We start from the raw sequence: 14,177 nt of genomic DNA on the forward strand, positions 1-14,177 counted from the left end.
TGCTGGCTTGTGTATCGGGAGCTGGTAGGGCCAGGCCGAGATTTCAAGATTGCAGGTGTCTTTAATTTTCAGTTCAGTGAAGCCCGAGCCTCAGCTCTCCCAGCACGGTAGCTCATGATAGCACCTTACCTGGCCGTGGCTAGTATTCTTATGTTCTTGAAACACGTTGGGGTATTTGTTAAGGGTTTGCAGAGCTGAAGAAAGTGCTATTTTGGAGGGCTGGGGTGCTTAGTTTTCCTCAGTTCAGGTGCAAGTTAGAATGATCACCGAGTCGGCATCAGGGTTAAACACTTCACACAGACACGCAGATTTGTACTTTTCCCTTTTGTTTTGAATTCTATGTTTGCATTTCCAGGAGCCTAAATGCGGAAAGAAACTCTCCATACTGATCAATTATCTCAGTGTCTAAACCACATCAGGGTCCAGGGACAAACGTCTCCTTCTTTCATGCAAATATTCTTGTTAGGACCACGTGGTTGTTTCAGAAAGTAACAAAGAGGTTTTGACTGACGTGTTTGACAGGGTGGCTTTGTGAAGGCACAGTCTTGTCACTCTGTAGTGACTGGGGTGGGATTAAGTCAGCGTGCCCGAGGACAAAGGTAAGCAAGGGATAGTGCTTTGTCTTGATATTCTTGTTGGTCCACTGAACTACTGCAATAAAACTTTATCTCTTCTCATAATATTATGTAAGAAAATAAAGGCTATATAAGGGACATGAAAGAATCCGCCAATGACTGGAGACAGGATTTTCTTTACATTGTCTAATAGACTTGTTTATTATTTTAAGCTGGTAAAAAGAGACTTATGATTCGTGTTGAAGAAAGAGTTATTTGTGCTTGATACATTGAAGACACTGTTCAAAAGCAGTTTGTCCTTATAAAAGGATGACCCCTGTAGTAATTTGTAGGCAAGGAGGGACAAATTCAACCAACAAGAAGCACATCTCACCCCGAGATCCCCATGAGTTCTCCACATATAGCAAAAAAATACACATCAGTCATTTATTTGAACATGCACATTAGTTGAGTAGCATAGTTCTAGGCTACTCAGGAAACAAAAGGGAGAGTATCAGCATTACCTAAATAAAAAAGAGAGGTGAAGTACACCATTTTAATTGTCTTAAAAACACGGATAAGAAGAGCAATTAAAATATAGTCCTAAACAGTACTAGCTAATGTAGATTACATAAGTATACAATATGGTTCAACTAATAGTGCTCGGACAAGCATAAACCACCAGTTCTAGTAAACAAGGCCCAGATTAATTGCTGAGAAAATGTTAGATTCAGATGTAATACAAGTTACTTTTATTTCAGTACCGAATGCAAAACACAGGTCAAGTGTGAAGACAGTGTTCTAAAAAAGGTGGCTCTGTTAAAGCAAGGAGGCCGTTTCCTTTTGCATCTTTATAATTTTGGAATTCTATTTCTGCCGTTCGCCTTCTCGACTTTTCCTCCCCTGAGCACTAACTTATCAAAAAAAGATTTCAAGTGCAAGTTGTACATTCTTATCATTATACCATCTCATCTCTTTCTGGAAGAGAGCATTACAATCAGCATTACAACGTTAATCCTTTATTTCCTTAATATTTGTTTCACACACATGTATTTCAGAATCATGTTGATTGTGAAAAGAAACTTAGAAACGAGAGAGTGATGTAACCCTACACTTCCTATTGTGCTGCGTGTCTTTCCCATCCCTTCTCCCCTTTCCCTGTAAAGAGCTGTAAAAAATTTAAGGCAGATGAGGTATATTGCTGAAGGAAAAAGTTACTTTTGAAAAAAACTCAAAAAAACTTTTATTCTGCCCTTCTACTCAAGAAAGACTACTCAACTATAAATCTAATACTAGAAAAAAGCAGGAAAGACACCGTTTGCGTGTACCATACTATGTCTTCTATTTCTAGAATGGCTTTTTGTTAATTTAATTTTAATAGAAAAAATAAGCACCTTAAGCTATGAACAAGAAAAGAATTTCATTATCAGTGAGTCTAGAATCCAAACGGAATTAAGAACACTCACTCAAACTCTTTCACTCATTCTCACAAAGGCCAATACTACTGATTAGAATTGTAAAGTGCTGTACTTAGTATAAACACTTGTATACACTGCAGACACTGAAAAATAACCCTCAAGCACATTGTGTTATAGTTCCAAAAATATATTTACAGTCTATTACAAAGATTACAAATGGAAGTGTCTAGGTGACTGTATTATGCTACTTAAAATTATTTTTACAGATTATTTTTCCTTAGGGACAAAAAACATTTTAGTGAAATTAAAATGATTTTTTTCTAGTTAATCAAAAAATAAATTAAAATATCAAATAACACTGTACAGTGATTTAAAAGAAGCAAAAGGGTGGGGAGGGGTTTGGGAAGCAATCCATTTGAGTTTTTCTATAGCCATCTTTGGTCCTAAATGTGGGAAAACACATCATGTAGCACTGAAAATACCTGTTCTTTTGTGATGCTCTGCAGTAAAATAGAAAAATATAGTGCATTTCAATGTGTCCAGAGCCCACGACAGAGAGATGTGTGTACAAAACAAGACAGTATAAATAAAATTTACAAGTTTTACAAAGGAACATTTACAGGTTTTTGTTCTGTTATTTGTTTGTTTGTTTGTGGATGCCCACATTATCAAACAAGACCAATTATGACCGATCCCTGGGATCTTTCTCTATTAAAATCATTAAAAACAGCCCAATTCTCTTTGGAAGTACAACTGTTCAATTCTGGGGTAGTTCATGATTTTCATAACTTTTGAAAGCGTTACTCACAATATGTATACATTCCTGCAATATCTATAAAGACACATTTAATTATTGCTTATGAAATTCTAACACAGTCATCAAATAATATGGTTTAATAAATACAGCTTAAAAAAAAAAAAAAAAAGCCCGATCCTTCACCTGTTCCGTCTAGGGTCAAGAGTGCTTTCATTTAGAAGCTTCCTGCATCACTGTTCAGGAATAGAAGACTTGTTGTTTTGTTTTGATTTGAACTGCCGTGGTGATATTCCCTGCAGCAAATTGGGTTTTAAATGGTGAAAATTGTGAACTGCCCCTTTTATCATTCTTCAAAGTTCTAATATAAAACTTATTCTTTCCTTTCATGTTTGGACTGCATTCAACACAAGAGGTTATAAAATATATGTCAACTATTTTTCTTAAATTTCCTAATGTCACAAGACTGAAAAAAATCTCGATGTGCTCAGATTAAATTTTAGATAACACTGGATATTTCTCGCTTTCAAAGACTTGTCTTCACCAACATTCTTTAGATGAAGCGCCTATTTTTTCATATAGTCATAAACCTAAAATTTGAGGTTTTTTTAAATTCCATCTAGTAAAATCACTCTATAAACAATCTGTTAAAAGTGCCTTATAGTATTTATGGATCATTATTGCTTGTTTCATTGAAAAGATAGTGTGTTGTCTGATCTTTACAAAAAAATTTCTTTTTAAAAAATATCAGAGCTCTTGGCAACTTGCATTTTCTTGACTACCTGCCAATTAGCAAACAATATCAAAACAGCACTGAGAAAACGGAATAAAATGGCACAAACAGGATACCAATGTTCTGACAGAGATAGGTCTTCAATCATGCTATGTTATTTTTTTAAATCTGAGATTCTTTCAAAGGTACCCAGTGTACTAATGTGTTACAGATTTAACACTAAAAAGGTCCAAAGCTATAAACAATTTTCTAAAATAAAGTCCTTATGAAGAATAAACACAAATGATTTTAAAAAGGAATAGTCTGAAATCACATATTTAAGGAAAATATTTCATTGATTTTAACAATAAGATCGTGATTTTATTTGACAAATATATTCTTTCTTAAATTCTTTATGTACACTTTAAAAAGTCTGTAAGATAAAAAGGAGGTTAGAGAGCTCAAGGTGTTTGGATGTTTTCAGGTAGTACTTTGTTTATTGTCACTGCTGTTTTCCTGGCCACCAGTGGTGGATCCTAAATTCCCTTTTTATATATTCTGGTGGCACTTAGGAGTTCAAGTCTATAGGTGCTTCTTCAATCTTCTCTTCTCTGTAGGAAGGACCCAGGACATCAACCGACTTCTAGCAGCATTCTATGCATATACCGAAGGCCCGTACTGTTCTCTCGCAGTCCGTCATCTCCCTTAGAAGGGAGGCAGGCGCATCACACTTGAATGCCTGTTCCATGTAAATGCAGCATCTGTGCTCTCATAGTCTGAATGCTGCTCATGATTTTCTTTTGATGGCCAACCAGTGTGATCCCTAAACTCATCACATCCCTGAAAAAGACAAATGCGTTTTTTATTAAATACCTTACAAAGAATTACATGGTTCTAAACTGTCATCAGCTGTTTAATTGAATAATCTGTTTATCTGAGGCTAATGGATCTTATCATAGTGCTCTTGGATATCATGATCATAATTCTGCAGGGGGTAGACTGGTAACCTGCATCAATGTCTACCTTTGTAAAAACTCAACTCCTCAGGCTCTCAATTTGCCATGATGTTATTTTTAAAGAGATCTGAAGTTTCATATAAGAAATTAAAGACCTTAAAATATTCTTAACTTAAGACAAGATTAGGAAATGGTTTTTGAAACGTTGAATTCTTTGTTAAAATTTCAGACTATTACACAGGTACACGTTTTGGTTACGCAGTTTGCTTTTGTGCCTTTCACCCAGTGCGCACTGCACCTGTCAGGTTGAGTTTAGCCATCCCCTTTTCGACTCTTCCCATCTAATGGAATTTCCTTGAATTTTGCTTCCTTTGAGTACACAGGTGTTGACCAACTAGTTCCAATTTAGTGCTGAGGACATGTGGTGTTTGTTTTTCCATTCTTGTGATTCTCACTTAGGAGAATGGTCTCTTAATTCCATCCACGTTGTAACAAAAGAGACCAGTCTCCCCACCTCCCTGCTTTTTTTTAATGTGTGAGTACTATTCTATGGTATACAGATAGCACATTTGATTATTCCTTTCACAGACTGATGAGCACTTAGATTTTTTCCAGATATTTGCAATTGTGCATTGTGCTGCTATAAACATTTGAGTGTAAGTATCTTTTGGTAATACGTGTTTTTTTTTTTTTTTTTTTCCCTTTGAGTAAATACTAGTAGTGGGATTTGTGGATCAAATGGTAGATCTACTTAAAACTAGTTGGAGCTTAAGAGTTTTAGAGTTTTAACTAGAAACACAGGATATAGTATAAATGAAAACAATTATTGGGAACTATGGAAAGATTGGAAATCATCAATGATCACTCGAAATTTTATACTGAGTTTATCATGCGGTAATTCTGAGCACATTATTGGTTGTATACTCTCTACAGTTTAGTCAACTTATTTGACTACATGTAGGAAAAAGAACCCCATGTTTAATGACTTAAATTTGAAATAAATCAGCTGTGTCTGTTCATAAACTTTGCCAGTCTCAATAGGCAGAAAGGTTGAGTTTATGTATTTACAAGCAGCTAAAAATATTGCAATAGTCTAGCACTATAGTATTTCATAGAAATGAGTTAGAGAAACTGATTTCAGGAGTATGGACTGTTTTGAAATGCAGGTATAAATATGACGATTTGTGACTTGGAGATCCCTGCACAGAAGAGTAGGCACATCCTTACAGTCATGTACATGTCAGCGTACGGCATATATCAGGAAAGAATATGTGTTTGCTGGTCTATGTCTCATCCAAAAAATGTGGAACCTTTCTCCTGATGTCACATAAATACTATCCCACAGGCAGAACAAGGATTATTGTCTTTCATTTCAAACACATTGACTGACTGAGAAGAAGTGCAGGGAATCGCTCAAGCCCAAGAGTTTGAAGTTGCTCAGAGCTACGACGCCACAGCGGTGTGCTCAGGGTGACCAAGTGAGACTCTGTCTCATACACACACACAAAATAAATAAATAAATAAATAAATACATAAATAAATAAAAGATAGAAGTAAAATAAAATAAAATAAAAGAGAGGAACTGCATCACGCAGGAAAAGTCATGCTATAGCCAAGGAAACTAAGATTCGGAGATACAAGGCCACATTATCTGTGAGGAAACCAGAAAAGAAAATCTAATTCTTATTACTTTAAATTCAGAGCAATTTCAAATATTGTTTAATCAGGTCATTTTGGGGGTTAAAAAATGAATTCAATCAATCATGTATCTTCCAAAAAGTAAGTTAAACTCAGCTATAGTTTACTAAATTTTTTGATCTCTTCAGAAAACCATCACATTGACTATCCTAACACATTTTGGTATTGAGAATAAAATTCTGATTTTTAAAGTCTGACATAACCATGATGGAAATAAGTCATTCTTAGAGATAGTTTTCCGAGTAAATAGGAACCTGAATAATACAGTGATTAAAAAAAGAGGATGCCTGGCTGTGTGGTGTTTAGAACAAGGGTATGAAGCCATTTTAGTTGCCACTTACTAGTTCCATTAGCTTAGGAAAAATACTTAATTCAACCTATTTAAATATTTAAATACTTATTTATTTATTTAGAGGCAGAGTCTCACTTTGTCACCCTAGGTAGAGTGTGATAGCATCATAGTTCACAACAACCTCAAACTCTTGGGCTCAAGCGATCCTATTGCCTCAGCCTCCCAAGTAGCTGGGAGGTGCCCGCCACAACGCCTGGCTATTGTTTAGAGATGAGGTCTTGCTCTTGCTCAGGCTTGTCTGGAAGTTGTAAGCACAAAGCAATCCACCAGCCTTGGCCTCCCAGAGTGCTAAGATTATAGGCACTAGTCACCACACCTGTTTGGCCAACTATTTAAATATTTAAATGAGTTTTAGCCTCATCTATAAAATAGGTATAAAACTGCTGGCTTAATACAATTATTGCAAAGATTAAAAATATAATGTGTTTAAAGGTCTCGTACCTTTTTTCATTTTTTTATTAAATTTAATTTTTATTAAATCATAACTATGTATTTATGGGGTACAATGTGGTTATTTGATGTACAGTGTGGAATGCATAAATCAAAAGGATTAACATAACCATTAGCTCAGTTACTTATGTTTTGTGGTAAGATATTTATAACATACTCTTAGTTGTTTTGAGATGCACCCTTGCATTGTGCACATTAGCTGAGATACATAGTAAACACTCATTTAAGAAATGCTTTTCTTTGTGATTTGGTGGTTCATATCCATTTATTATAAAGCAGATAACTTAATGTGTAAAGCATGGATTATATCCAATTAATTCTTAAATATAATTTTTAAAGTTTAAGCTTACTCAATAGTCATCCTGGCCACTGATTCCAGGGAGTTGTAGCCAGCTGCTGTGAAGTTATCTTTATATCTCTCCATCTTAATAGCTTGTAGCCATTCTCCAACAGAGCAAAAGGTTGTGAAGTCGGGAGTGTTCTGATCCAGAAGAGGGCTAATTGGCCTTGTAAAAATGAAACAGAAAAGCAAATATTCTCATCAACTACCAAAGAAAGAATGTCCTGGCCCATACAAAAATAATGGCATGAAGAGTAAAATTAGAAATATTAATTTATATATAAAATAAAAATAAGGGATATGCTAATAAAAAACTAAAGCATATGTGTGAGGCAACAACTATAGAAATCCCAAATTTACAGTTTGTTTAGATGTGAAGACCACCAAATTGTATTTTTCACATGCTTTTAAAAGTCCAGAAAACTTTACTAAGTCCAGTAAGAGAACTAGTAAATATTTGTTCATTTGTTTTTCCAAAAGTAACAAGGAGTAAAGAAAGCACATTTGGCTGTGTTCTCTGGTGGCCTGGCCATGAGGGTGCCATGGAGAGATTATATCTGCTGTGCTAATGGCACCCTGTGAAGGGCTGGGGTTAGCAAGTGTACATCAGCCTCCAATTTGGTACCAACACCAGAGCATGGAGTTTACTGGTTGAATAACTATTAATGTGCATTACAGTGGAGCAGGCCAAGTTCAAAGAAGGAATGAACTCCTTCCAAAGGGTATACCTCCTTAACCATGTATTGAATTTCTCTTGTAAACTTTAATTTCATAAAATCATCTTATTAAATAACTCAAAGCAAAACAATAAAATAGGTAATAAGAATGTAACAAAAAACTAGGACAATAGTAATAAAATCTCATGTAATTATAGTATCAGTCTGAACTTGTAGAGTGTCACCACAAAAATACAATGTAGAAAGTTTAATGATAGCTAGTGATAGCTATAACTTTTGGAAAAATATTAATAATTAATGGATTTTCTTTAAACAAAATTAAACTGATGACTTCAGGTAAGCTATCGGAAAGAAAAAAATAAACTTTTTAATATACATATTTAATATGAGTTTATATTTCAACATAGAAGTCAATTTGGCATTGGGGTGGAGTTGAGAAGATAGTTTAATGAATATTTTAATTTCTTCCACATTCCATATTTTTCTTCTTTAGGTATTTCTTACCTACTACAAGTTCCCAGGGGTGTTTTCAGACTATTTGGGTTTCGAATCATTTTGTCTAGAATCCCGACTATCTGTTCAAACTTGGGTCTTTCAGCACGCTCCTTTTGCCAACAATCCAGCATTAGCTGGTGAAGACCAGCCGGGCAGTCCATGGGCGCTGGTAAGCGATAACCTTCTTCTATCGCTTTTATAACCTAATAGCCAAAAGGATATAACATATATTACTGACTGAGCTTCAACTGTAGTTAAGTGAATTGCCTGGTAGGCAAAACAGTTGATCAGGGAAGAGTGAGGCACACTGCCTTGAGAAAGACCCACCTCTCCCCGCATGTCCCTGGGTGGTGAGCGCGTTACTAAGGGTGCGGGAAGGGCAGAGTATGATGACATTTCCTAGTTAATTCAGTAACCCAGAACAGCAGTTACATTCATCCAGGATGTAAGAGATGGAAAAAGGTTTAATATCGTCCCAGAAGTTTTCAAAAGGGAACATGTTATGGAACTATTTTACTTGTATAAAATTGTGAGTATACATATTCTCCAAGTTGTAGAAGGATATTCAGAGTTGTCCAGAATAAGAAAAAAATGATTCACTTCTTGGTGAGTTTAGGGGGCACTTTTAAACATTTAAAATATGTGAATGTGCTATGACAGAAAATGTTACCAGGTACACTAATCTTTTATATACCAGTAATCTGCAGCCTGTCTAGTGCTGTTGGCCACAGTAGCAAGCTGGAGCTGGCTTGTACCAGTTCCAGGGAGGTGACTGCATCTCTGCCTGTTAAGGCCTGGGGAAAGGAGGAGGTATGAGAAGAGTTACACCAAAAATCAGAAAAGGTTACAAATCCCAGCTTCCCCACTCAGAGCCCTTTTATCAGTGTACCACTGCCTATTTATGTCTAAATAGATAGTGTTAATATAAAGCTTTGAATACTAATGAAAAATGAAACATAGGTCTCCATAAATATCTGTACATGGAAATCCGAAAGTCTAAAAGTTACTTATCATTTGAACCTGTTCTTTTTTTTTTTTTTTGCAGTTTTTGGCTGGGGCTGTGTTTGAACTTGCCCCCTCCAGTATATGGGGCCAGCACCCTACTCTTTTGAGCCATAGGTGCCACCCAAAACTTGGTTTTTTATTTATATGGAAAGCAAAAATATGTCTTAAAAATCAGGAGTTGTTGCAAATCTGAGCAGCACATGGAAGATAAGAGGAAAGCAAACCACCCAAATAAGAAGAGACTGGAAAACGGAAAATATTATTCAAGGGAGAGAACAAATCCTTTGACGCCAACTGAGACAATAGTAGTAGAAATGTAAGGAATAAAGTGTTTCTCTGAAAAAAAATTAAGAGATATCTTTGAGTTTTTAAAGAAAATAAGGTCAAAAGTAGGCAGACAAAATACGAGCTTTAAAACTGCTGCTGACCTTCATATTTTTAGGGAAACGTATTCTGAAGATGCACGTTGACATCCAAGAACAGCAAACTAAGAGGTAAAAGGCCATTGGAGTTAAAGACACGATGAATAAAGTACCTGGCATCTGTCACTTTGGAAAAATCTTTTGTATAAGAGAAAAAAGTAAAAATCCACTGGTTTCTTTAAGAAAAATCTATATATGAAAATTAAGTTTAAGAGGTAAATAGATGAACTTAATTACAGTAATTTTTGAAAAGTAACAGAAGTCTGAAATCTTAGCCCAAATTCTCTCCTGTTCACTAGGTTATATTTCCTTCAGTTTATTAAACATTCCACACAAACTTTCCATAAGGACCTCACGTTGAATATGTTTAAGACTGAATTTATCACCTCACTGCCAATCTTTTAGCTTTTTAATTAATGGCATTCCAGTCCCAGTCAGGAAGCTGAGAGCTGCCCAAGATGCCTCCTTTCTCTCTCTCTATAGAAAATTATTCACCACTGCTGCAGGATTCTGCTACTTCTTACTTACAGCATATGTTCAAATACTGGAAAAAGTATCTTCCCATGTCTACATCTATATGTCTATATGTCTCCCTGAAGTTATGGAGTCACTATCACATGATTCAGTCTTTATAATCTATCAAACTACAAGGTGTGTCCTTAAGTGGTTTATTTTGAACGACAATTCTGGTAAAATGCCTTTGCCTTAAGTACCAGAATCAGTTTTGGTACTGAAGGCAACAGAGGTCATGTGACAAAATTTAAACCATTTCCTGTTCAGGACCCCATGATTACAATGTTGGCTATCATTGTAAACCTTTCTCTAAAACATACCTTTGAAAGCTGTCCGTCATACAGCAAACATGCATATGTGGTAACTTCGCAATATCTCAGTTATACGGCTGTATTTCTTTTTTAAAAAATCAATTGCAAATGCAAAGAATTTCTTGTGATATGTACAACATTCCAGCAATAGCACTATACTTGGATTCAAAAGGGTATTTAAAACAATTTAACTAAAAGTCGAAATAATTTACTCCTGGAAAGCTTGGACATAATTTGAATCAGTGGTTCAAGTTGTGAATAAATAAACCAAAAACTTCCAAAACTTTATATATTCAAAATTACCACATAATAAATAGTAAGAAGGTATTTTTTCATTAGAGTATGAGTATTTTTCCTTGTCTTTGAAGGTGCCTGGAAACATACACGGTTCTTTGTGATCTGACAGGACTCTGTTCTAATATTCACAACACTGATCCAGTCCTCACTATTCCCATCACTTCCTTGCTGATTTCCCTGCTCATAGCTTATCTTCAGGTGTCCTGAAAGATAGGGTGATCTTTAGTTTTCTCTTTGCCTCCAAATAGCCTTTTAAAATGTAAATCTAAATCTTATCATGGCTTCTTGACACAACATTCCTCAGTGGCACTGGAGCTTTCACAGTTACATTTACAATGGAGTCTTTAGTTTTGAGTATAATATATTCTTAAGTCTTTGTGACAATGAACAACATGCAGTTCCATTAAATGACTCCTACAGGACTGAAAGCTAATGAGCCTCTGTAGTTGTCCTATCACATTACAGAAATTTGATGATTTTTATGTTTGTAGCAGGGAAACTACATTGACCTCAAAACAAAATAAAATTTCATGCTACCTTCAAAGATACCGTGGTTTGCAAATTTTTAAAGGAATAGCAACAAAGTATAACATTTAAAACAATCTATTCCTTGAGAATGGAATTTGCAACCCTCATACTGCCATTAGCAATCACACTGTCAGGACAGGAACATTAAACATATTGTCTGGGAACTCTTCAACCTTTATAGAGCGGTTTGGCATAATCCACGGTATGCCTTTTGAGTACAAACCAGCAGAGGGGAGATGATGTGGGCACATATGGAACCTGAAGGGTCTGCAGTTTTTATTCCATTGGCCTGGGAGAAAAGTAACTTATCTGTTAAAGACAGAATTAATAATCATGGTTTTAAACTTGAATTATCTCATTTGATCTTCATAAAACCATATTAGGTGAGTATTGTTATTACATTGATTCTAGAACTAAAGAATCTGAGCTCACAGATGATAAATGAAACGGCCCATCAATATCACAGACCTGTTGGTAGAGAAATGCAATTTGACTAAGGCTATCTGACAGAGCCATGCTGCTAAGAACTGCATTATATTTCCAATTAGGAAAATATAAAGTATTTTCTGCAAACAATTACATATTCTTGGACATAATAATGCACAGAGAGAAGATGACTGTACCTCCTCCACTTCTTAGAGCATTCTGTAAGGATGACTTTGATTTGCCTGCTCAGACTGAGCCTTGATACTCTAATAAAAATCAAAATTTCATAAGTAATTCTACATTAGTAGAATAGTTCCCAGAGCAATAGGATGTGATTAGAGTAAATGACATTTTTTGAAAAATCTTGATGGAACACAACATATGCTGTCAAATAATACACAGCAATAAAAACAAGTTGCTTGGTAAAAATTAGTTGCATATTATTAGAGGATGACCATTGTAATTAAGAGAGAAAAGAGTGTGCAAAATCCCCATTATAATGTGTCTGCAATAACTCAAAATGGGACATTACACAATCAGCTTCTGCCCTCTGCTCAATGCACATTTTCATTTCATTAACCTCATAATAGTATGACCCACATTTTGTGCAATCAAATGTGTTGGACTCCACTTACAGGATTATGACAAAGTTTTACAAAAACAAAATCACAGTGAAAAATACAAAGCTATAAATCAGTGCTGGCTCTTAAAAGGAAAAATTGAGGGCTCACAATTTAGCTGAGAATAAATGTAATTACAAATGTATTATATTTTCAGAGCTCTTAAATTACTTTGAATGGATGACTTTAAGGAATTATCTTTATTCATCATACCTTTAAGAAGCTTAAATATTTTATCATCCCTATGACCACCTACTAGTAACATTAGCGATTTATTGGCCTACCTTAAAGCAAGAAAAGAAAAAGACTTTGTTGAGTACTAGTAACAGAAAAAATAAAATCTACGTAGTAAAGAATTTCAAAATTTCATAACTTCAAAGTGAAAATTTTATTTGGACTAGTCAAGATGTAGATTCAATTAAAAGATAGGTACTGTAAAAGCTAAAAGAGTATTTTAAGTTTCTATAATATTTACTATGTTTGACTATGAGAGGCATTATGGGAAGAATTAAAAATCTGCAGATTTTTCAGAAGGATGAAAGTTGGAAAGCTATTTGGAAAGCTTAAGCTCTTGATTTTAAAAGCAAATAATTTTATCCAATTGCTTCCTTTGCAGGTAAAACTCAAGAAAGTCACAGGCAGCTGAAAATACATGTGTGCTCATGTAAGTGTTAATCAAGAGATGACCTCTCTGGGTGTGGGTTTGGTGCTGAGCAGGTTATCTTTTCCCAAAGTTTTCATGTTCACTGGTTTGTCCAGAGTAAAACTAAAGCCTCCTGACAACCATGTAATTCATTGACGTCTATGCTATCCCTTTTTTATTTCTCCTGATTTTGAAAACCTCACTTTATTCACTATTCAGCTTGGAATTTTATGGACCTGCTTAGAGATGTAATCACCAATTTATACCTTGTTTTTTTCATGGTGAATTCTGAAAAGTTAAAAATCTGATGCATTTGAAATTTCAGGGCTTTCCTGCACAAATTCCTCATGATTAAATTTCAATGATACAAAGTGAATTGGTTCATTCAGTAAATCTAGGTTAATTTTTAAAAATGGAAACATGTGAAAATCTAATCAAGGCAACCTTCCCAGAAAAATACAATATATTCTCAAATACAAAGCAGTTCGTACAGATACCCAGGAGCTCAGAGATCTCTTAAGTCTTGCCATGAACTCCTACACCAGAATTCAAGTAAACAAGCTTTTATCTAGAAAATTTACCCCAGAATGGAATTCATTATCTTCAATTATCCAATTTTTCTCCATTTGCAATTCAAAATTAAAACTTAATTGCTCAAAAAGCACTTTCACCATATAATTATAAAACAATGAATATGACCCAATAAAAAGAATATTAGTATCAATTTCATAACACAAACTGAGCTTTTTAAGTAATTTCTTACTTCTACGTATCTGTGTCCAAATTCATTAATCAATTCAGATCTTCAAATTAGAAAAAAAAAACAGTGCTAAATATTTTAGGTCAGAACTCAACTTCACTGTAAAAATACAGTAATTTCATTTGATCCATTAACACATTTATTAAGTCTTGGTCTAGTAGTTCTGTATTTATAATTGTCATTTTTAAGAAAACAAAGAAACAATTAGGAAATTTTAGAAATTAAAACTGGAGCTATATGTATTTT

The 14,177-nt window shown here is 34.7% G+C and overlaps 1 protein-coding gene across 4 annotated transcripts in view; it reads right to left on the reverse strand.

Moving 5' to 3' along the window:
• Positions 1-746: 746 nt before the first annotated feature.
• Positions 747-14,177, reverse strand: part of EPHA7 (EPH receptor A7) — a 188,827-nt gene continuing 175,396 nt past the window's right edge. For 2 of the 4 annotated variants that reach the window (XM_012809947.1, XM_003797531.2), the window contains exons 15-17: positions 8,416-8,609; positions 7,245-7,400; positions 747-4,278 (exon numbers count right to left, since the gene is read on the reverse strand). In XM_012809947.1, the coding sequence (XP_012665401.1) occupies positions 4,164-4,278; positions 7,245-7,400; positions 8,416-8,609 (465 nt within the window). In that variant the 3' untranslated portion in view covers positions 747-4,163. The remainder of the gene's footprint in view (positions 4,279-7,244; positions 7,401-8,415; positions 8,610-14,177) is intronic. The other 2 variants (XM_012809946.2, XM_023517702.1) reach the window with 2 other exon arrangements.

The sequence above is a fragment of the Otolemur garnettii genome, unplaced genomic scaffold (assembly GCF_000181295.1).
Source record: "Otolemur garnettii isolate 467f Iridium unplaced genomic scaffold, OtoGar3 scaffold00118, whole genome shotgun sequence".
NCBI classification, from domain to species: domain Eukaryota; kingdom Metazoa; phylum Chordata; class Mammalia; order Primates; family Galagidae; genus Otolemur; species Otolemur garnettii.